General features: G+C 48.5%; 1 protein-coding gene across 4 annotated transcripts in view; it reads right to left on the minus strand.

Moving 5' to 3' along the window:
* Window positions 1-23,935, minus strand: part of SLC41A3 (solute carrier family 41 member 3) — an 864,281-nt gene that overhangs the window by 482,260 nt on the left and 358,086 nt on the right. For all 4 annotated transcript variants that reach the window (XM_069643389.1, XM_069643390.1, XM_069643388.1 and 1 more), the window contains one exon: window positions 22,173-22,319. In XM_069643389.1, the coding sequence (XP_069499490.1) occupies window positions 22,173-22,319 (147 nt within the window). The remainder of the gene's footprint in view (window positions 1-22,172; window positions 22,320-23,935) is intronic.

Raw genomic sequence — 23,935 nt, forward strand, 5'->3', positions numbered from 1 at the left:
AGGAGACTGGCGTTGGTCAGGGAATGTCGAGATTGAGGTGAGCAGGACACGAATTTGAATAACATTTTGGCGCACCCTGCATTACGACGGCGTACCCAGGATTGTACGACTTTGTTGTCCTTCTAACAGCATAGCAGCTTCCTCTATTGAATATAATGGCACAGTGTCTGATCATACACTCAGGGCTGCATTGATACTTAGCTTGTGTCTAGTTATCGTACACAAAATAACTAAAGTGACTTGTTTTCTGCATCCTAGTGATGTTTTGATTTTACATAACGGCACGGGACATAAACCGTAGGCGGAGTGTTACCTTTTGAGTTGTGCTTAGTCATGGGGTTAAAATTTAGATACTCTTATCTGGATGTGCATATTTAATATCGCTGACACCCTCAGTTTTTAGACTTACATTATAGCTTAGACTCACATGATATCCTGAAAACTTTGAGTCAATTAAATTCCCTTTTTCCTTTAATCTCCAGATTTAGACAGTTGAATCTGTCCATGAACGCCCTATGAAGTCATTATCACAGTGGCTATATGTTGGCCAGCGAGACTCTGCAAGATCACAGCTCCAACAGCCAGTCCATGATTTGAATATCCAGTTGTTTTTCCCAGAGCTGCAGAAGCATACACTTTTCCCAAAACTGTATGAGGAACACATGTTGCTATAAGGAAGACTTAAGGTCAGTCTACCTGTATTACTAGTACTTACCATTATCGTTATGTTTGTGACTCACAACTCTCTCTGAAGCATTGTCTCTGTGTGTTACCTTTCAGGTACACATCCTGACATGCAAGTTGGACGTGAATAAGAAATATTAGGCTCTAAGGCCCTGAAGAAGGATCTACTATCCAAAAACGCTTTGGCAATTATGACACTAGTATAGGAGCCTAGTAGATGTGAATGAACACACACATGTTGAACAATTGTGTCCAGGATTTTATACAATATAGTTGTGTGGAGCTTTTAAAACAACTGTGCAATGTGATGTGACATACTGATGAGAACAGCCTTTGTACATGTATATGGACACTTGTACCATTGTTTTCGGGTGAATTGTCATTTTCCTTTTGACATTTGTCTTCCTAATTATAATTTGAAACCCAATTGATTGAATTTGAAGTGGTTCTTTTATTTAATTTTTCTAATATTGAATGGCTTGGGACAGTTGAAGGCCCCGTTTTGAGTACTCCAATATTTACGCAGGCAACAATAGCCTGGAATTGAATGCATCTTGAAATATTTTCTAACAATTGAATTAGATACTGTGGGCCTTATTACGACTTTGGCAGTAGCCATGCCGCTATTGGCGGCATGGCTGCTGCCAAAATCGGGTCCGGGTTCCCTGAATGGGGAATTACCGGGCCATTCCGAGTTCGGAGGGCCCGGTAATTCCTCCCTCCAGGAAACCGGGCCCGGACCTTCTCCATTCCCATTTGAGCCCTCAGAGGGCTCAATGGGAATGGGAGAGGGAGCAAACAACGGGCCGATTACGAGCGGCCCATTGTTTGCTCCCTCTTCCCCTCGTGGCACCCGGGTCCCGCGAGAGGAGCTTGCAATGAGGCGGAACAGGTTTAACGGGTCTGCCTCCTCTAGCGAAGCCCGTTAACCCATTCCGCTTCAGTCGTAATGAGGCCCCGTGTCTTGAGACAACCCGATTAGTTGGCTTAGCTCAACATTAGTTGTAGAACTAGACGTTGGGAATCTCGTATCCCTAGGGAGTGCCTAGTGGGGCCACCTGTCAGCATTTATTTATTTATTTATTTATTCGTATTTTTAAAGCACACGCTCAGCCCGTGGGCATCGTGGCGCTGTTACATATAAGCACTTGGCTGGTTACAGAAGGAAGGTTGTTAAGTTTACACGCATTTTGAATTACGGTATCAATGTTTTAGATATATACGTTTACAAGGCATTTCAATTTACAGTATCAAGTTTTAGTTACATACATAGGCATCGCCGCATGACAAGTTGATTAATAACATGTTCAGATGTGAGGAATATGATGTTTCAGAAAATTATAATTGTGTAGGCATCACCAAGATGATATCACATCAAGTATCACATCAAGTTGTAGGGATACTGGGTGTAGAAGTTAACCCCATTAGACTGCCCTCTTCATTAATATGCCCTGTGAGTATGCAGGGGATGATTTAATGTGATGTCACTTTTGGAACATTATCAATTTAAATACACTGACCAATTAGATGGGTTTAAGTTACTTACCTGTAACTATTGTTCTCCAGCATGGGGCTGGCATGGATTCACATGCTCCTGAATATTCCCTGTCATCAGGCTGTGAATCCTCAGTAAATGAAAAAACAGTTTCACTTTTACTTTAAAACTGTATTTCTCGTCTAAACCAATCACTGTCCTATGGGTCATAATGCCCCCATCCAATGACAGTCTTCTCCCTAAGGCCAGCCTCTTGCGCCATCTTCATATTTGGTAAACACGTAAAGTGGCAGTATGACCAAGAAGATCCGCAGAGGGGCCGGAGGGAGGATTCACAGGTGAATCCATGCCAGACCCATGCTGGAGAACAATAGTTACAGGTAAGTAACTTAAACCTTCTCCAGCATGGGGTCTGGCATGGATTCAAATGCTCATTAATAACGAGGTAGCAAGGCTCAGAGGTAATTAACTCTTACCTCTGGAACAGACTCACCTCAAGCAAGGAGGTTGCGTAGCACTGCTTGGCTGACTCGGGACTCCTTCCTGGAATCCCTGTCGATACAGTAGAACTTTGTGAAGGTGTGTGTGGACACAACGTAGCAGCCCTGCGATGTCTAGCAGGGGCACACCAGACAGGAACGCCATTGTCGCAGCAAATGCTCTCATAGTGGGCTCTCAAACGGCCCGGCTGTAGTTGGTTTGACAAGCGATGGCAGTGCATGAGCCAGAGAGCTATCTTGCGATGGAAGCCTTGGACAAGGCCATCCCATGGTTCACAGTACCAAAGTTCACAAACAATTGATTAGTATTCTGAAAACTCTTTGTGCGCGTCACATAGAACTTCAAGGCACGAGCAACGTCCACTGAGTGCAAAGCCCTCTCTGCCAGAGACGAAGGTTTCAGGAAGAAAACCAGCAATTCCCAAAGAACCTTTGGCATAAAGGAGGGGTGAGTACTCAGTACCACCCTTGATTTGTGGAAAGGCAGGTACGGTTGCTGGAAGGATAAGGCCTGGATCTCACCAACATGTCTGGCAGAGGTGATGGACACAATGAAAGCCGTCTTCCACGAGAGAAACTTGAGTGGGGCCTGATGCATAGGCTAAAAGGGGGCCCCCATGAGCCTCGTCAGAACTACATTGAGTTCCCATGCCTCCACCAGTGGGAATGATCGGAAAAGGCCTTTGAGAAACTCCTTGACAAGTTGTGGGACCACAGCAAGGACCTCCCTGGGGACTTGTTGTAGCGGGCGATGACCGCCAAATATACCTTTATGGATGCGTGAGCCACTGCAGCTTTTGCCAAGGACATCAAGTATGGAAGGAGCTGAGGAGCCATGACCCTCGGAAGGGTAATCTTTTGCGATCGGCACCATGTACCAAAACGCTTCCACTTATTGCTGTAGCACTTTAAAGTTGTTGACGCCCTATCCGTGACAAGGACCTCATTGCAGTCCGTTGGCAACTTATAACCTCTAACTCTAAGGATGCAGGAGCCCAGCCTTCAGGTTCAGTGATCTTGGGTCATGATGAAGGATTGCGCCTCCCTCTCTGGTGAGCAGATTGGGAACTACTGACAACTTGATTGGAGGCAACACTGATAGGCTGAGAAGATCTAGATACCAAATCTGCCTCGGCCACGCCGGGGTGGTGAGTATAATCTTGCATTGACACTGTCTGAGTGTGTTGATGACTTGTAGCAGCAGATGGAATGGAGGGAATGTGTACAGAAACAGCCCTTCCCACGTGAAGGAGAGCGCGTCCCCTAAGCTCCTTGGCTGGTGGAATCTGCTGGCAAACGTCTGGCATTTGGGGTTTGCGGCTGTGGCAAACAGATCGATCTGGGGTCTGCCCCATTCGACGAACAGACTGTCCACCTGATCCTGATGAAGCTCCCATTCGTGGCAGGAGCCCAGTTCCCTGCTGAGGGAGTCTGCAATGGTGTTCTTGGTTGCCGCCAGGTGGAGAGGGATGAGGAACATCTTCTGTCTGATGGTCCAGTGCCACAAGTCCTGAGCTTCCTTGGAGAGCACCAGGGATCAAGGGCCCCCCTGCTTCCTGATGTAGAACACGGTGGTAGTATTGTCCATGACGATCCTCACCACCTTGCCTTTTAGAGAGGGTACAAATGACTTGAGGGTCCAGAACACCGCCCGCAGCTCCAGTATGATGATATGCATATCCTTCTCCTCCAGCAGCCACAGGCCTCTGGCGTGCAGTCTGTGGCGACCGTCTCCTGGTATGGGGAGTTTTGAAAACATGTGCACTGGCACACCACCGCTCTATCGCCTGTCGGAACTCCTCAGTGACAGGGATCTTGTCCGTGAAAAATCCAGACACCTGTATCCAACGGATATCCAGGAATTCTTGTAGGGGTCGCATCTGCAACCTGCAGAGATGTGGTAGATGCAGGATGACATCATGCCCATTAACGACTTTAACCGTGGCTGTCTTCGCCGATGACCACATTGCACCTTTCCTTGAATAGCTGCTACCTTCTCCTCCGAGGGCAATGCCAGGCAAGACACCATGTTGAGTCTGGCGCTGAGGAATAGCGTTAAGCAGAACTTCGGATAGTTGACAGAGAATCCCAGAACTGTAAAAAGTCGGACAGTCGCCTTTGTGTGTTCATCGGCCAGCTCCAGCGAGCAGGCACGTATCAGCCAATTGTCCAGGTACGGGTATATGTGTATGCCCTGCAGACATAGATGGGCCGCTTCCGGTGGCAGGCATTTTGTGAACACTCTTGGGGCCGAGTTCAAGCCGAATGGTAGGGATTTGAACTGGTAGTGGTGGCCCTGCAGCATGAAACGTAGAAATTTCAAATGTTTCTTGTGAATGGGGACATGGAAATAGGCGTCTTCCAGGTTCAATGATGTCAAGAAATCCCCTTTTTCCAGTTGGCCGAGCATGTACTGCAATGTGACCATCTGGAATTTTTGGGACTTTGAGTGTAAATGTTCAAAGTGTGCACACATTAGAAATCTTAGTACCAGATTAAGGTCCCAAATAGGAGCCTGGAAAGGAGATGGGGGGGGAACACATTGGTGAGCCCCTTTAGAAGCTGCGTCACCAGTGGAATCTTGAAATAGGAACAGTCTTCAGACAGCGTTTAAAGATGGATAGTGCCGCCAAATAGCCTTTAATAGTTCTAACCTGGAGTCCCAGATTGTCTAAGGATAGTAGAAAAGATAATACCTCAGGTGTTTTGCACAGTCTACATTCTTGTCCCTGCACCAGTTGCAGAATTTGAACGGCAATGGTACAAGGACTTTGTAGCTGGCCTTTTGGCCGAAAGCAAAATCTCCATTACGTCATCCGGGAGGTACCAATCCTTGTATCCCAGCCTCTCAGAAACCAGGCTGAGTGTTTTGACCTCTGGATGGAGAACCTGACCCTCCACCCTCGAGAGAAGGTCCCCTCTTTGTGTAAGACGTATTGAAGGACAGATGGACATGTCCAGAAGGTCTGGGTACCACGTCCTCCTGGTCCAATCCGGAGAAATTAGGATCATGTGTTTCCCAAACTTTCTCAACCTCCTGATCACATGAGGAATGACGGGGACTGGAGGAAATGCGTAAAGGAATGGAAAATACCAGTCCACTATGAATGCATCCCCTAGAGCTCCTCTTGGGGGAAATTCACCAGAGAAGCACAGTTCACATTTCCGGATGCCACTGGGCGCGAGCATATCTTTTTGAGGGGTTCCCAAAAGGGTGAAGATCTCTTGAAGGACTTCCTGAGCTAGTTCCCACTCGTGGGACACTGCTCTTCCTGCTCAGAGCGTCCGCCGCCGTGTTCTCTTCTCTGGCTAGATGAACAGCCGATAGAGAGATAACTTCTTGAATTGCCCAGTACCAGAGCTGTATTGCCTCTCTGCACAGTGGTAGTGACCCTACACCTCCTCTCTTGTTGAGGTAGTACATGGACACTGTGTTGTCCGTCATTATCAGGTCATTCTTTGCCCGTACAGAGGGCAGGGAGGCCTTCAGCGCTAGTCTGATTGCCCTCAGCTCCAAAAGATTGATGTGTAGTTTGGACTCCGATGGAGACCATCGACCGCTGACTGTCAGATCGTTAGCTTGCGGTCCCTACCCCTGTTATCTCCGGCCATGGTTAACAAAAGGGTTCTCCCTTCCGCATGTTGTCCTCGAAGGCCCACAACAGAAGATCCTCTGCAACACTGCTTGGAACCTGAAGTAGGGCCGGAATCTTTCCTGAGAACTGGGACCATTGAGTTCTGAGAGCCCATTGAAGGGATCTCATTCTCAGGTGGACCTCTAGCACCAGAACGATGCAGGATGCCATGAAGCCGAGCAACCTCAAAAAAAAAAAGAAAACGAAGGACGGGAGATGCTGGGCACTTTGAAATTTGGTGACCATCTGTAGAATGTCTTGAGCCCTCACTTCGGGTGGCGAGCTGTTTCTCAAGGATGTATCCATAACAGCTCCAATGACCTGGAGTTTCTGAGAAGGAGTCATATGGGAATTTGTGTAATTAAGGGAGAACCCCAGTCTGTGAAAAGAGGCAGGTGACACTGAGATGATCCCGAACGCCTTGGTCAGCCAATCATCCAGGTAGGGGTAGACGTGAATGGAACAAGTTACTTACCTGTAACTGTTGTTCTCCAGCATGGGTCTGGCATGGATTCCCATGCTCATGAATATTCCCCATCGTCAGGCTGGGAATCCTCGGTAAAGAAAAAATCAGTATCAGTTTTGTTTCTGATCTGTCTTTCGTAGTAGTATCCAATCACTGATCTCTGCGTCATACTGACCCAGCCAACGACTGCCCTCTACCTAAGCCCCGCCTCTGGCAGCCATCTTCAGATTTGGTAGCACGTGAAGTGGCAGTATGACCAAGTGAAGAGCCGCAGAGGGGTAGGCGGGAGGGATCGCATGTAAATCCATGCCAGACCCATGCTGGAAAACACCAGTTACAGGTAAGTAACTTGTTCCTTCTCCAGCATGGGGTCTGGCATGGATTCACATGCTCATGAATAAAGAATACATAGCAGTACACACATGCACAACCACGGGAGGTGGCAAAGGCTCAACATTAAGCATTACATCAAACTCAACATTAAGCAATTCTTACCTCCTCACCAGGCTCACCTTAGGCGAACAGGTTGCGCAGCACTGCTTGGCCGACCCTGGACTCCTCCCTGGAATCCAGATCGACGCAGTAGAATTTCGTGAAGGTGTGCGTCGACCTCCACGTAGCAGCCCTGCAGATGTCCAGCAAGGGCACACCAGATAGGAACGCCGTGGTAGCTGCGATTGCTCTGGTGGAATGGGCTCTCGGACGGCCAGGCTGCGGTCGGTTTGCCAACCGATGACAGTACATGATACAGCCGGAGAGCCATCTGGAAATGGAGGCCTTTGAGAGAGCCTTCCCCTGATTGACAGGTCCAAAGTTCACAAAAAGTTGTGACGTCTTCCGAAAACACTTTGTGCGGTCCACATAGAACTTCAGCGCTCTAGCCACATCCAGCACGTGCAAAGTCCTTTCGGCCGGCGACAAAGGCGACGGGAAGAAAACAGGCAACACCAAGGGTTCGTTGAGGTGGAAGTCCAACGCACCTTGGGCATGAAGGAGGGGTGCGTCCTGAGCAGTACCCTCGTGTCGTGAAAAGTCAAGTATGGGGGCTTGCAGGAAAGGGCCTGGATCTCTCCCACTCTTCGTGCGGAGGTGATGGCCACAAGAAACGCTGTTTTCCACGACAAGAACTTCAACGGAGCTGAGTGCAGAGGCTCGAACGGAGGTCCCATGAGCTTGGTCAGCACCACGTTGAGCTCCCACGCCGGGGCCGGAGCCTTCACCGGCGGGAACGATCTGAACAGTCCCTTCATGAATTCTTTCACCAGACGATGAGACCACAAAGACGTCCGCCCCGTGGTTCTGGTGTATCGGGAGATCGCAGCAAGATGAATCTTGATGGACGTGTGCGCCAGTCCAGCCTTGGCCAGCGTCAGAAGGTATGGCAGTACCTGGGGAGCCGTAATCCGTAGAGGGTTAATCTTCTGTGCGTGGCACCAGACAGAGAACCTCTTCCATTTGTGTCCATAGCATTTAAGAGTTGAGGACGCCCTGGCCTTTGCAAGAACCTCTCTGCAGTCGGCCGGTATGTTGTATCCTCCAAACTCTAACGCTGCAGGAGCCAGGCCTGCAAGTTCAGCGACTTCGGGTCGTGATGGAGGATGGCGCCTCCTTCCCTGGAGAGAAGATCCGCGTCCACTGGCAGCTTGATTGACGGGGACGCTGACAAGTCCAGAAGGTCCGGGAACCATATCTGCCTCGGCCACGCAGGTGTGACGAGGATCATCCTGCACCGTGACCTCTTGAGCTGGTTGATGAGCCGGATCAGCAATGGCAATGGAGGGAACGCGTATAGAAACAGGCCCTCCCAGGGGAACGAGAAAGCATCGCCCATGCTCCTCGGCTGGGGAATCCTGCTGGCAAACCTCCGGCACTTGGAGTTTGTCGCCGTCGCGAACAGATCGATCTGGGGAGTGCCCCACCTTCGGAAGAGGCGGTCCACTAGATCCTGTCGTAGTTCCCACTCGTGGCACGAGCGCAGCTCTCTGCTGAGTGAGTCGGCGATGGTGTTTTTCATCCCTGCCAGATGAAATGGCACCAGAAACATCCCTTGGGCGACGGCCCAATGCCACAGATCCTGCGCCTCCTTGGACAGGGCTGGGGATCTGGTACCGCCCTGCTTCCTGATGTGGAACATGGTGGTGGTGTTGTCGGTGAAGATCCTCACCACCTTGCCCTTGAGGGACGGAAGGAAGGACCTGAGGGCCCAAAACACGGCACGGAGCTCCAGGACGTTGATATGGAGGGACTTCTCCGTCGGAAGCCAAAGGCCTCTCGCGTGCAGATTTTTGGTGTGCGCTCCCCACCCTTCCAGGGAGGCATCCGTGGTCACTGTCTCCTGGTGGCCGGGGGTCTGGAAGTCCATGCCCGCCATCAGATGCGCGCGGGTGCCCCACCACCGGATCGCTCGTCGGAAACTCTCGTCGAGTGTGATCCTCTCCTCGAAGCTGCCCGTCGTCTGGATCCAACACGCGTCCAGGAACTCCTGCAACGGTCGCATCCGGAGCCTGCACAGGCGGATGAGATAAATGCAAGAAGACATCATTCCGAGGAGGGACTTGATGGACCTCACCCTGGCCGCGTCCGCAACCAGCATCCGCTGCACCTTGCCCAAGATGGCCCTCGTCCTTTCCTCCGACGAAGAGGCCAGAAGCGACACTGTGTCGAGCTTCGCTCCCAGAAACAGTGCGTCTTGCGCGGGCACCAGGTGGGACGTGGCGTAGTTTATGGAGAATCCCAGGTCCGTGAGTAGTTGGACGGTCCTTGCCATGTGCTCCACGGCAAGCTCCTTCGTCTTTGCTCGGATGAGCCAGTCGTCCAGGTAGGGGTAGACGTGGATCCCCTCTCGGCGCAGCTGCGCCGCCACAGGTGCGAGGCACTTGGCGAACACCCTGGGTGCCGACCTCAATCCGAAGGGAAGGGCTCTGAACTGGTAGTGACGCCCTTGGACCACGAACCTGAGAAACTTTCGGTGTCCCTTTAGGATGGGAATATGGAAGTAGGCATCCTCCAAATCCAACGACGACAGGAAATCGCCCTCCTCCAGTTGACCCGGGACGTGTTGGAGGGTGACCATCCGGAACTTTTGTGCCTTGATGAATTTGTTCAGTCGTCGTAGGTCCAGGATGGGACGCCATCCTCCCATCTTCTTCTTCACGAGGAAGTATCTTGAGTAAACTCCGGAGCCCCGAAGCCTCTTTGGGACGAGCTCGATGGCGCCCTTCTTGAGCATCGCCTTTACCTCCAAGAGAAGTTGAGGGACGTGATGTTCTTTCCTGGCCACAGGGGGGACGCGCGGGCACCTCTTTAGAAACTCGAGCGCGTGACCCTGACCCAGGGCATCCAGCACCCAACGGTCGGTGGAGATGGACTCCCACACGCTGACGAAGCTCGCCAGCCGGCCTCCCACCAGGGTGCGTCGGTGGTAGCCCGTACCCATTGCCGGTTCAGTCCTGCTTCGACAAGGCTTTGCCGCCTTGTCCTCCTTGGCGACGACGGCGGGGTCCGCCTGACTTGCCTCGTCCCCTGTAAGCTTACTGTGACGACGAACGGGCCGCTTGACGGTAGGTGGAAAATCCGCCGCTGGAACCTTTGGAGGCACCCTTTTTGCCTCCGCCGCTCCGAAAGGGTGGCCGCCGTTGCTGGAGAACCCCAAGAGCCCGGGCCGTCTCCGTGTCCGCCTTGATGGCTTGAAGGGAATCGTCCACTGTTTTCCCAAACAGGTTGTTTCCGTCGAACGGCATGTCCAAGACTCTGGTCTGCACGTCCTGACGGAAGTCAGTAGCCTTGAGCCATCCATGCCGCCTAAGGCACACGCCGTTGCCCAACTGGCGAAATCCAGTGTCAGCGATGTCCGTTGCAATCGTAATGGCGTGGTCCGACGCCACCTCTCCTTCCTGCAAGATCTCTAGGGCTTCCGCCCTCTTGTCGTCTGGTAGGAAGTCCAGCAGGGGGACCAGTTTGTACCACAACTCCCTGTCGTAGCGGGCTACGATAGCCAAGGCGTTGGCTGCCTTAATCGTCGTCGCTGCCGACGAGATGACTCTGCGTCCGGCGGTGAGGTTGATGTAGAGGCCGCGCCCCCCCGCTTTCTTCCTGGCCGCCGCAGAGACGACCGAGTCCGGGGTCGGCTGTGCCCGAAGGCACAAGGGGGCCGCGTCCGGGACCCGGTACTTCTTCTCGTACCGATCCCTTCTAGCCGGCGTCGTGGATGGGTTCTTGAGGAGTGCGAGGCCCTCATCCCAAATATCGTCTAGTAGAGGTACAGCGAGGACCGTCTTCCTCTTGGTCTCGCGCCGTTGATAAAGGAAACCTTCCTTCTTCTTCTCTTCCGGGCAGAGCTGGAAAAGCTTGGATGCCCTGGCGATCATGGAGTGAAACGATCCAATCTCGTCGGGCGGGGAAGCCCGGGTGGGAGGTGACGACGGGAGATCCTCGTCGTAAACCTCGTCGTCTGTACCCGTTGCGGCCATGTCAGTCCCCGTATCATCCCCACGTGTCATGGATGGGGAGGAGGGCTGAACAGGGCGCGATGGCTGAAAAGGAGGTGGAGGATGAATCCTTCTTCTCTTAGGGGGAGGGCTCCCAGAAGGGCCTGGCTCCGGGTCCCCCGTCGGGAGCGGGTCCTCCGTTGGTGGTAACGGCAGTCTCGTCCTTATCTCCGAGCATAAGGACTGAATAGCCAACAAAATGGCCGCTGAGTTGTCTTGCGGCACTGTTTGAGGGGAGTCCGACGGGCGGTCAGGAGCCCCGTCGGCACCCTTGACGTTCTCGTCGTCTCCTACGTCGGGGTCCCTCCCGACGGGCTGGTCTTCTTCCACGCCAATGCCGTGGCTTAAGACTTCGATCAGCTCCTCCTCAGAGGTTGAGGCCGAATCCACGATGACCTCCTGCCCCCCTTTTTCTTCTCCGTCGGAGGTTTCACAGGGGTCCTGTCGATGGGCATGAAAGAGGACTCCCTCCGCGGTGGCAGGGAGACTCTGGGCCCCGAGGTCGCCACCACTGGTGTAGCCTCGACAGGCTGAGCCAGGGCCGCCGCGACTGTCTCGATAGAGGCCTTGGCCGGGTGGATTAAGGCTTTCACCACCTTAGGTGCACTCACCACCTTCTCCTTGGGGGGAGGGTCACCGCCTCGCTCCCCCTCCGATGGGGCCTTCGAGCTCGACCGGGGTCTCTCCAGGAGCTTCGCCGGGTGCTCGGCCTTCCTCTTACCCGAGCCAGAGCGTTGGCTCGTGCTTGATGGCGCCGGGGAGGATGCGCCCTGCCTGGCGCCCGTAGAGCCCGACCGTTCAGCTCTCCCGGTGCCAGCGGACTCGCGGTGCTTGGCCTTCTGTTGGACCCCCGTCGCCGGGGCGCCCTCAAAGGTCTTAGAAGACCGCTCAGACTTCTTCTTCTTCTTCTCGCCTGACGGGCTCTTTCCTTCCAGCCAGTTGGCGAGACGTTGATGGCGGTCCTTCATGGTCCGCTCCGACATATTGCCGCAAAACGCACAGTCCTTCTCCACGTGCGTCTTGTCCTCATGTAGGCAGTAAAGGCAAAGGGAGTGTTCATCCTCCTTAAAGACATTCTGAAGCTGGCATCCAGGGCAGACCCTGAACAGCTTTCCGGGCGTCGAGCTTCCCTTCTCCTGGGCCATGTCCGAGATGGGCCTGAGAAACTTCTGGAGTCCTCCAAAAGCGTGGCTCAACGAAATCTTCACCCTCGAGGGGCGTAGACGAATCCGACACGGGTCCCCGTTAATCGGATGAAGAGACGGTGGAGCTTGAGGCTCTTTTGACCGAAAAAAGAGAAATTTTTCTGAGAAAAAAACGTGAAAAAAGCACTAACGCTCGAGAGCAATAGCACGAGGATACCAACACTTGAATGTGCGGTAAAAATCTGAAGATGGCTGCCAGAGGCGGGCTTAGGTAGAGGGCAGTCATTGGCTGTGGTCAGTATGACGCAGAGATCAGTGATTGGTTACTACTACGAAAGACAGATCAGAAACGAAACTGATACTGATTTTTTCTTTACCAAGGATTCCCAGCCTGACGACGGGGAATATTCATGAGCATGTGAATCCATGCCAGACCCCATGCTGGAGAACCTGAGAATAGCTGCCACTAGCGCCATCAGTTTGGCGAATACCCTTGGGGCAGAGGTCAGCCCGAATGGCAGAACTCGAAATTGATCATGAGAACCACCAACTGGAACCTCAGGTATTTTCTGTGTTTGAGATGGATTGGCACATGAAAATAAGCATCTTGAAAGTCCAATGGCACGATCCAATCCTGGAGTTGGAGGGCCTGGAGGATCTGAGAAAGTGTGATGATCTTGAACTTGTCCTTCCTGAGGAACTTGTTCGAGTATCTCAAGTCCAAGATGGGTCTCAGTCCTCCGTCCTTTTTGAGTATTAGGAAATAAGGGGAATACCATCCCTTGTTCCTCTCCGCTCAGGCACCCACTCTATAGCACCGTTCTCTAGCAGGGTTAACATTTCCTGCACAAGGAGCGGATCTGGCACCCTCAAAGAGTAACTCCTTGGTGGTTTTCTCTGAGGTCTCTGTATGAAAGGGAGGCATTACCCATGGGCTATGGTTTCCAATGCCCAAGCATCCGAAGTAATGTCTCACCATTCTTCTAGATGCTGAGACAGTCTGCCCCCCAACTGTGAGTTGTGACTCAAGACCTCAGAGAGGTTTTGAGGCGGCTGATGCAGTGGCAGATGGTAAAGATGCCCCTGCTTGAGCTGGCTTCACACCTCTCCCTCGTCTACCACAAGGGAACTTTCTTTGGCCCCTTTGATCAGCCATTCCTCTCGCTCTTACAACTGAGGAGTAGTAGCAAAAGGATCTACTGCTCCAAGGCTGTCCACGAGGGTGAAAAAAGGCTGAGGCTGCCTAATAGCGGCACCTAAAAATTTGGCTGCCACCTTTGAGGTCTGCAACTTCTGAAGGCTCTTGTCAGCCTTGTTGCCAAAAGGTGAGACCCATCAAAGGGCATGTTGCGGAGTATGGATTGCACATCCGGTGCAAAAGCCGACTTCCCCAGCCACACACATCTGCGTATAATAGTGCTAGTAGCCATGGCTCTGCTGATGCAGTCAGCAGAACCCAGACCTGAATGAAGAGACTCACACATATGGCTTCTTTGCCGTCTCTAATTAGGGCTAAGGACCCCTCTCATTCACCTCCCTCGGGAATGTGCTCTGCCGCCATGGAAATGCAGTCCCATAGAGTGAATGTAAATTTTGCAAGGGCATATCTGGAGTTGGCTGATTTGAGCGTAATACTCCCAGCAGAAAATACATACCTTGCCCATCCATCTACTCTTTTGTCATCCCTATCTGAAGGGATGGTAGGGTAAGCTGCTTGCTTAGAAGTTGCGGTAGCTGTCTGTACCACCAAACTCTCTAGAGTAGAGTGTTTAGACAGGTAGTCGGGGTCACTACTTGAAGGGCGGTACTTCTTGGTCACACTTTTATTCACAGCCGGATTGGTTTCTGGCATCTCCCAATTCACTGCCACCCTTTTTTGGAGAGCAATGTGGAAAGGTAACATAGGATCTGGCTGGAGACCCTTATTCAGGATGTGCGTCAGGTCATCCGGTTCAAATAGTAATGGCGGCCTGCTCAACCCCATATATTCCATCCACTACCTTGGACATGAGCTGTCTATATGATGCATCAGCATGCTTCCCAGCCTCTGATCTTCCAAACTCTAGCTCAGGTGAGGTGTCCACTCCAGTGGCATCTGCAGATTGTCATAAAGGTCTTTCAACCTTGATTCCTCAGAGATTAAACTTTCTGGCACATTTGGCGTACCAAATTGGGGGCCAAATGGTGCATCGTTGTCTGAGGGTTCATTGTGGAGCGCTCAAGATTGGAAACCCAGTATTATTATGGTTAACATTGAAAACCAATGATTTATGGCACAGGAATTTCCCCTGATGAAGTTCTTTACATTGTTTTCTGACTAAAATAAGAATGAAACATGTCGGGATTGTGAATACTGTTACATTTAGTAGACAGTTGGAATTGGACATTTGTTGTCTATTTTAGGTCCTTAATTAAGGTATCTGTCAAAGACAAGAGTTTTTCTAGTGCTAGACACATGGATGGTTTACTCAATCAAGTGCTAGCAGATTTGAGAGTCATTTCTTAAGGATAATTGTTCCTTCCATTGATGTTCTTGGCATAAATGCACCAGAGAATTTTATATTCTCATTGTTTTTGCAGAAGTCACTTTATTTGATTAAGCATGTGATTGAATTTTATTATATTTGTTTTAACAAATTTATTTAATAAAGCAACAATTTGTTTGAGAAATTATGTGTGAGCTATAAAACAAATACTTAATCTTGTGAGCGAGTTGAACTATTTTAATACAAGATTGTGTATTTCACCTTGGGTTTTCACTTTCGAGTAAGCTCTAACAGGTGGGATCCCATGTGGACACAGATCATTGTAGGGAATAGTTCAGAGGTGTCAAGATCTCATTGTGTAGTAGTGAGGGTTAATTTTCCTCATAAATTGAGGTAAGGGATTTAAAATAGTCCTTCCTTGGTAAAGGCACGTACGTTTTTTCAGGCATCAATAGTTTAATGAATAGTGGATTTGACGCTGGAGGATTCGTCTAATCTTTTTTCAATGGCGCCATAGATTTCGATGGGGCTCTCGACATCGATTGGTGCAGCTGGCATTGATGGCGCAGCTGGCGTCGACGCCATCAATGTCGAAGGGGATGCCAATGTCGAGGGCTTGGCTGGTGTCGAAGGTGCCAGCCAGCGTCACTGGCGTTGATGCCGTCGATGACCTCGACTTGTGCTGCTTATGTTTTCGGCTCGACAGATCCTTCAATGACACGTCATCGCATTGAGACCTTGACGGCTCTCGTGAGGATCAGGCCTTCGTCCCGGGCTCAAGGGCACATTGGATTTCGGTTGCGCCCCTTCCTTACGGGCTTCTTTGGAATGCACGCTAAGTGCATGGCTTGCCGCGAGTTGCTGCTTTTCAAATATTTATAGCATTTCTGCCCTAAAAGCCTCCCATTCGGCAGGAATGGATTTTTTTTTCGGGCAAGACACCGTCTCAAGGGGGGTGTCTGCCGATGAAGTCGAAGAAGGCAACCTTTGCTGCCTCTTTTTGGACTCCTGCGACAACGATGAGGAGTGGTGGGAGTCACTTCTCAACCGCTTAACTTTCTTCTTCTGACGGTCAATGGTTTTTTGGTCGGGGTAGATGATTTTGGGTTTAGACCTAGAACCTATTTCCCCTTTTGCTCCTTCAGGGCCTTCCAAGAACCTGGTCTTCGGGGTAGTCGGTGTCGACGAAGAAGACATACTCGTGTATGACTAATAACGAAATGTACTATATTTCCTCGAAGCAATAGCATTCATGGAAAAATGTAAATGAAGCCAACGGGCGCTGCACATGCTATCTATACCTTCAATGACATCATCCTCGAGACCGAAACACCAAGGCCGCACAGCGCCTTCTGCCAAAAACAAATTTAAAAATTCCAAAGCAGCTAGAGCTGGATATCGAATATCAAAGATGAGGAAAACGTAGGAGGACACAATCCACTCGAAATACAGTTTTCAAGTGAAAGTGAATCTTTTTTCTTTTACCGAGGATTCCCAGCCTGATGACGGGGAATATTCATGAGCAGGTGAATCCATGCCAGACCCCATGCTAGAGAATAGAGAAATGATACACACCTCTTAAGGGAGTGGCTTCTGATCTATAAAAATCCAAACCCATAGATGCTGGGGACACACTCACTTGCTCACAGACTGACTGACTGGCTCAAGGATGGGAAAAGGGTGAGAAAAGAGAATGGACAACAATAGAAAGGAATACATTGCTTTCCTTTGGAACATTTTGGATTATTAGCAGAGCACTGTAAGTGAAACGTACCTGGAATGTATACCCTGAGCCTTCTTCAGTGGAAGAGGCAGGCCAAATACAGAAAAAAGGAAACCAGGCTGTGGAGGGCGTCTGACACCATTTTGCTGACTGATGCCCACCTGTGCTTAGAGAGGGAGAATTTGATCCAGTCCTTAAGAGGGTGCCTGCCCGTCTGTGGGACAGCCAAAAAGAAATTCCTACGTAAGCATAATATTAAGGGGAAATAATTCTGAGGGGAGCGATACTCTGAAGGGGAATAGAAGGACCGAGGGGGAAAATGGTATATGAATTGACTGTACATTCAAAGAAAATAGAAAATATTCTGCAATAGCAATAGTGTATGTGCTTCTGGAATTATAGATTTGATAGAATAGGCCCTATGGTGGGCTTATCCTTGTCCTCAAGCCTTGGGACCGCATCTTTCCGTTGCTGAAATCCCTCCACTGGCTCCCTGTGGCTGCAAGGATCAAGTTTAAGATCCTCTGCATAATCCACAAGGCTTTCTGGCACCAACGCTATCTTCCAAAATGTTCTCGCTCTAGAGTCCTCCGCTCATCCTCCTCCAACTCTCTGCGGGTGAGACGCTTTCACAAACAGAGATTTGGGGGTAGATCTTTATCCTCTGCAGGTGCCTGCCTCTGGAACAACCTCCCTGCTTCTATGCGTCTTGAGTCGGAGCACTTTAAGTTCTGGCAACTCATCAAAACCTTCCTTTTCTCTTCTTCTGTCTCTCTCCCTCTCCCTTGCTAACCTCTGTTCTTTCTCCCCACCCTCCTTCTCCCCTCTAACTCTGTTCAGTTTTGCTGACTGGTTGCCTGGATCACCTCCAGAGCCTATAGGTCCCAAGCTTCCCCGCCAGTCTTTTTGCACTTTCCTCCGGGATGCTGCACTTTGTTAAGCATTATTGCACTTTCAGGTTACGCTCCATGAGCAGAGCAACCTCTCTGCAATTAACCCAGGGCTCTACTGGACCGGACTCACTTTGATCCCCATAACCCTACTCCCTGCGCCTCTGTCTGAACGTAATCTCACCTAAATGTGCTAGGACCAGTTAGATGTCTGTCCTATTACCCCCCGCCTCACCATCTCTCGCCCGTCCCCGAACATGGTTGCAACTGTAACACTTCATGCACTTGCACTAGGAGAAACATTGTCAGGCCTAGTATTCTAATTTCTCTGTTTAGATCATTCGGAATCTTCAAGGCCTAAGAATGATTACTGTATTTCTCTTGTTCCCTTCCCACCTTGAAGCACTTTGAAGCACTTCACCTGTGTATAAGCGCTTTATAAATAAACAATAAATAAAATATGGTGTATATACTGGGAGATCCTCTGACTCCTCCTCTGTGTAATGATAAAGCACAGAAGAAGTATTCTGGCAGCTAAAAGGATATCTCACTCTGTACATAGCTAGTAAAATAAGGTAACTGAAGTAATTTCCTGGTTACATCACCAACCAGAGTGCTGTTATAGGTGATGATCCACTGAAGAAAATGGAGGAAAGGGTTATTAAACACAACCCATTTACCCACCTTGTCGATTGAAAATGAACAATTTACACTTTTGCACATTAATGCAACAGAAACATCACTGAATGGAATCCAGAAAAACATTAATCCTTTCCTCTCTAATTAATTCATTCATCTTTTATTACATACTTAATACCAGAGACCAGTCTCTAAATGCGGGATTCGTACCTGTGTTACTCGGCGTTGTCTTGCTTCCAAGACACACACATTGGCCCTGAGCTATCCACCCAGCTCTTTGCAAGCAATTTACATGCAGGAGTGTTAACTAGCTTGTCTTTTTAATTTAGTTTTCTGGAATTCTGTTTGAGAGGCTCACATGTCTACTGGGTAGAGAGGAGCCATTTTCAATAAATAAGAAGTAGAGAGATTTAGATAGGTAGAGACGTTCTGATTTAATTTTGTTTTATCAAATGAAAGCTTTATCCGGGGTCCACATATGTTTTTCACCCCATGATAAATGTGCACTCAAGGCAAACCAAAGGTACACATGTTGATGTGTGTGTTTACAAAAGTCCACATTCATGTAAACTTAGCATAGAAAAGTGATGTGACCAGTGTATTCATCATTCTTCATTATAGCCACCACTGACATTGGAATTTCATAGATGCATACATTGTTTATATTTAATTGGTTTACTTATTTCTATTTTATTAATAAATATGATGTCTGTGCAACCTTATCTTGAAATGGGAGGGAGGCTGTTAGAAAACAATATTGTTAATTGAGGGTCCCAGGATCATAAAAAGAATGTTATTCAATAAATAAAAATTGTGCCCGCCTGATTTACGTTGGGTGGAAAAGTCCCCCAAACTAGTTGTCGCCCGATTAAAACATCTGACAAAAAGTTGTACATATGGATCCAGAAACACCTCATGACATTTCTACCAAATTGTTCACACGTTCAGAGGCTGAGGAACAGCAGAACCATCACAAGTGATGAACAATCTATAATGAGATGCAGGGTGAGAGGGTGATTGGGTATCTGTAAAACCAGGGCTAATCCAACATAAAAAAAACAAAGCAGGATGTTGTTTTTGTAATGGACCCCTTCATCCAACAGAGTCCTCATCTTTGAAAGACTCCCAAAGCAAAACCGCACTTGTAGGAGGAACAACTATGATAAACCATAACGTACATCAAGAAACTCTGAAGCACTGCATGACCAATGAAGATGTGCATTTCAGGCAATAGTGCTTAGCAAAGATGTGCAACAAGGCCTGTTTAGCCACTTAACATATGGCCATGACAGGGGCACTCCTCTGTAAAGCAGAGGTAGCCAACAGGCAGCTTGTCAAATGAGCCCAAAGGCTTGTAGGCACTCCTTGTTGGCCAGATCATAGTATTCAGAAATGAAGTGAACAATCTATCTGGACTTTGTCAATTCCATAACAGTGCTGTCAGCCAAACACCAGCAAACGTGACAAAAAGCTGGTCTTTGTGCCTGATGTCCCCCGAGAACCACAGCAATGGCGAGACAACTTGGGGTCCAGGCGATGAAAAATGTCATCCATTTAAGATGGATTAGGTGAAGTGAACAATACGGCAGAAAAATGAAAGTCGGAGATGACCTTGTCAAGGGTGTTCTGTCATGTCTCACTGGCAACTGCACGTGGATACACTACACCATCGTTGGCAGCTGCCATGGGGACTTGGCAGTTTCATTCGATGCAGCACCTTCCTTGCTCGCATTCCGGGCAGCGTCTGACATCAGCTGCGCTTTTCCTTTTGGCATAGTGGACGTTGCGTGGTGTCAGCATGTTCACGGGAATGCTCACCAATCGCATTGCGACTTCTCTGACATCCAAGAAATATAAGCCCTTTGGCTTTTCCGGCTCCATTGCTTCTCAATAGTGATTTAGATCCCGAGTAGTGCTGTGTTTTTGTTGTTCTTGTTTTTCTGGGTTATTTGGATTCGTATTGTTCTTTTGGACTGTCTTGCCTTCCCCTTTGGTTGTTGGCTTGTGGATTCTTTATTGCGGACCTTGACTTTGCTACACAGACTGATTTCAGATTATCTCTTCTTTGGGGTTCTTGCTTGTTTCTTGGAGATTATACATCCTGTTGGACCCTAGTTTGGGGTTTGACTGATTACATGCTTTTGCTGATACTGTGGATTCACACTTTTTTGGAATTAGCAATGTTCACTGGGGATACTTACTTGACTAGTCTCCGGTATTCTTAGTAGCTTCCTCATGTCTTTGTGTTCAGGTCCCTGCAAACTGCTGTTGGACTTTGTGGTGGGCTCGTCTAGCTTGGGGATCGTTCAGACCATTATCTGACCTCTGGACTGACTCCTGTTGCACTGCCATTACTATTTCAGCATTTCTTGTGCACGTTCCTCTTCGCAAATGCTCTATTACACCCCATGGTAACCCTCTTGTTTTCTCTACTATGTAATGTATTGATAGTGTCTAACTAGATGTGGTAGTAACTATTCTCACTTTTATTTCAGCTTGGGAGCGTGTTCGTTGGGGTAGTTCCTGACCAGGAATCCTGCCTTTTTACTCCATGCTATATTTCAGGGTGTTTGTAATATTAATCTGAGGGCGCTATTCGGGGAAAAGTTGATTGTCTTCATAGAAGTTGGAGAGAACACAACATGTTCAGCAGAAGGTGCCTAGAACCTAGATTCAAGATGTGCAACTGACCAAAACTAAATCCCATGCCCCAAACTGACCTTTGAATTCATGGCCCTTGTGCCTCCCTCGACCCGACCAAGCGCAAAAGAACGTGTCCACAATGGAATCTGGATCCTCAGTAGTGGTCTCTGGGGAAATCTGGAGAAATGGAGGAAGGGGGTAGTTAACACAACTGTTCCCTTCACCCCATATCCTACATAGGGTTACATAGGGGTGAAGTACTGGCCCTATCGCTCTCTTTCCTGACTTCAGATTGGTAGTGATCTGGTGGTAGTGATCTGGTGAAGGATACCCTGCTGAGCCTACACTAGTGTAGTGGGATTAAGAGAGTTACTTACTTGAACTTCCCTTGCAACCACTGTCACCGACCTACTTGAAAAGTATACCTTTCGAACTGATGACTTTAGGGCACAAGGTCTCAATACATTTTAGGACTGGACTTACTAAGTGCTAGAGACTTATTTAAGGGTTGATCTAAAGTTTTTCTATTGTGTTTTATGCATCTTACTACCTACCTTTATTGCACTGGTTTTGAATAATATGCTTTTATATATTCTCCTATGGGTGAATGTATATATCTATTTTATAGCAAGTGTGTGATCATATTTGCCTAGAGATTGCATTGCTTAGTGTGTATTTTTAAGGCCTAATAAATAATTGTATATCTTTGTACTTACCTGTCTATCTGGAATCATTGTGTTGCTCTATGTGGACTCACTGTAGCCCTAGACAACTCTCACACATGCTCCTAAGTCTAAGCCTTACAGCTCTGCTACCTACATTGATTGGGTTTGGCTAGACTTCAGCATCTCTCCTGTTCAACACAATAGGTTGGACTCCCAAAATCCACAACTAGGGTTGATTTTAGAAATTCATCTTACTCCAGAGATGTAGCTAAGGGAGGCACTGCCTATTGGCTAAAGGGTACATTTATTTCTATGAAACTGCCAAATGTTACCAATTCCCAGCCTGACGACGTGGAATAGTGAAACAGCAATTGAATCTATGAATCTATGAAATATCCAATGCAGGAGAAGTACACAATAGCGCTTGTTGATCAATTCAATTAGCTCATCCACTGAAATATTGAAATGTCAAAGCCTCTGCTACAGGAGAAACCCATGCAAAGGAAGGGCTATTGAAGATGAATTTGCAATCTCCCAGTTCTGTTGCACAATATGGAACTCATCTCTTATAAATGACACCTCTAAAGGTTATCAGGTAAGTGTTGTACAAGCAACCCTTTCATTTGGAAAACATGGATATTGATGAACCTTGAAAAGGTTGAGAAATGCTCTCCCACAATAAAGCATTTATTATCATACACATTTTCATAATACCTATGTGCTTGAAGAGGGTGCTGCTGATTCCAGCCAGCAGGGAAAGGGTTATAAGATCTCCAAGGCTTGCTGCAATTGGGGTAGCTACATTATCTGGGTTAATTCCAATTTTTCTGGATCCAATGATCACAGCAATCATTACCAGACCTATGGGGACAAAATCAAAAACAACAGAGCTCAAATTATAGTGTTAACAATAATCATACTATGGCATAAATCTTTCATCCGGTAATATGGGAACAATCACACAGTTTGCAAAACAGTAATAATACACATTTAGATAACACTAGAAACAATCAATACTAAGCCAATGTAAATAAATGCCCCACACTCAACCAGCTGGTATCACAATACTCATCTCTTATATTGGGGGTATTCACTTCTATGCTTACTGGTTTTTGATATACTTTTTGCAGTATGCAGCACAACAATAATCACACACACACTACTTTGAGACATGTGTTACACAAATACCCATTACATTACATTACACTACACTACATATGATATGATTTCTACCTGAACAGGTCTAGGCCTGCAGCACAGAGGATCCCGTCTGCTGCACAGAAAGTGTTTCTGGCTGGACCTGTTAGGTCACTGTGCAGGACGGTGGACAGGAGATAGGGGGTGTTGGGAAGTCGCTGCCATCAGGGTCATATGATCAACATGCAGATGAGTGCTTGTCAGGCACCCATAGGCAGGGGTATGAAGAAGAGGGTGGCCAAGACACAATTGAGTGCCCGGTGTTGCTCTGGGACCCTATGACGATTATAGGTTAGAATAGGGTATATTTCCGTCTGACCTCATCTAGATTTTGCTAGAGATCCAGGATCTAATCCGAGCTTCAACAAAGCTATTGAAACTTTGGCAACTACTCTGCCAGGATGCTTGCCACTTTAAGATATAAAAAAGAGGTTTAAGGAAAAAGCTGGGCAAATTTAAATCTCCTGAAAATCTAAGAGAACCGTTGGAAGAACAACCAAGGGGGCCCAAAGGACAATGTTGCCTTTATTTAAAACTGGAAACTGGTCTAAAGTTAATATTGCTGGATGCTGGCTAATCTGATGGGTCAATGTGATCACTTTTAGAAAGGCGGTTTCCGTTTGACCAACTGTAAGTCCACCATGGACATTGGTTTAAATGGTTATTGAGGTAGTGCAATAGACTCATTGATCGGTTCCCATGTTGGGTGGGAGTTCCTAAATGGGGGGTTATTAGTGGAGGGCCTCAAATTATCTCTTAACAATAGGATTGGAGCAGGAAAAACAGATAGACTCTGAATTTGGATACGCTTCTAGTGCTGCCAGGTAAGCAAGACAAAGGGCCTCATTACACGGTAGGCGGTAACCATGGCGCTATTAGAGCCATGGTTGCCGGCGGTATTTTACCGTGTCCGCCTTGGTGGATGGCGAAATGATCGCCCTACTCCAAGGTGAGCGGGGGCGGTAATTCCCCATTCACCAAGGCACTTCCCCATTCCCATTTTTGCCCCCATAGGGCATAATGGGAATGGGGAAGGAAGTAATTACGGTACCGCAAATTGCGGAAACGTAATTAGCACCGAGGTCCCTTTGCGGCACCCTACTTTAACAGCTGGTCAAACCAGCCGTTAAGGTCGGGTCCCGCAAAGGGAACTCATAGTAAGGCGGTAAGGGTTTACCGGTACCGGTGCCCTTACCGGTACCGGTAAACCCTTACCGCCTAACGTGTAATGAGGCCCATAGTGTTGACATGGCAGGGAGATAAACATTTCTTTGGCAGAA

Source organism: Ambystoma mexicanum, chromosome 2p (genome assembly GCF_040938575.1).
Source record: "Ambystoma mexicanum isolate Mex_15411 chromosome 2p, UKY_AmexF1_1, whole genome shotgun sequence".
NCBI lineage: Eukaryota > Metazoa > Chordata > Amphibia > Caudata > Ambystomatidae > Ambystoma > Ambystoma mexicanum.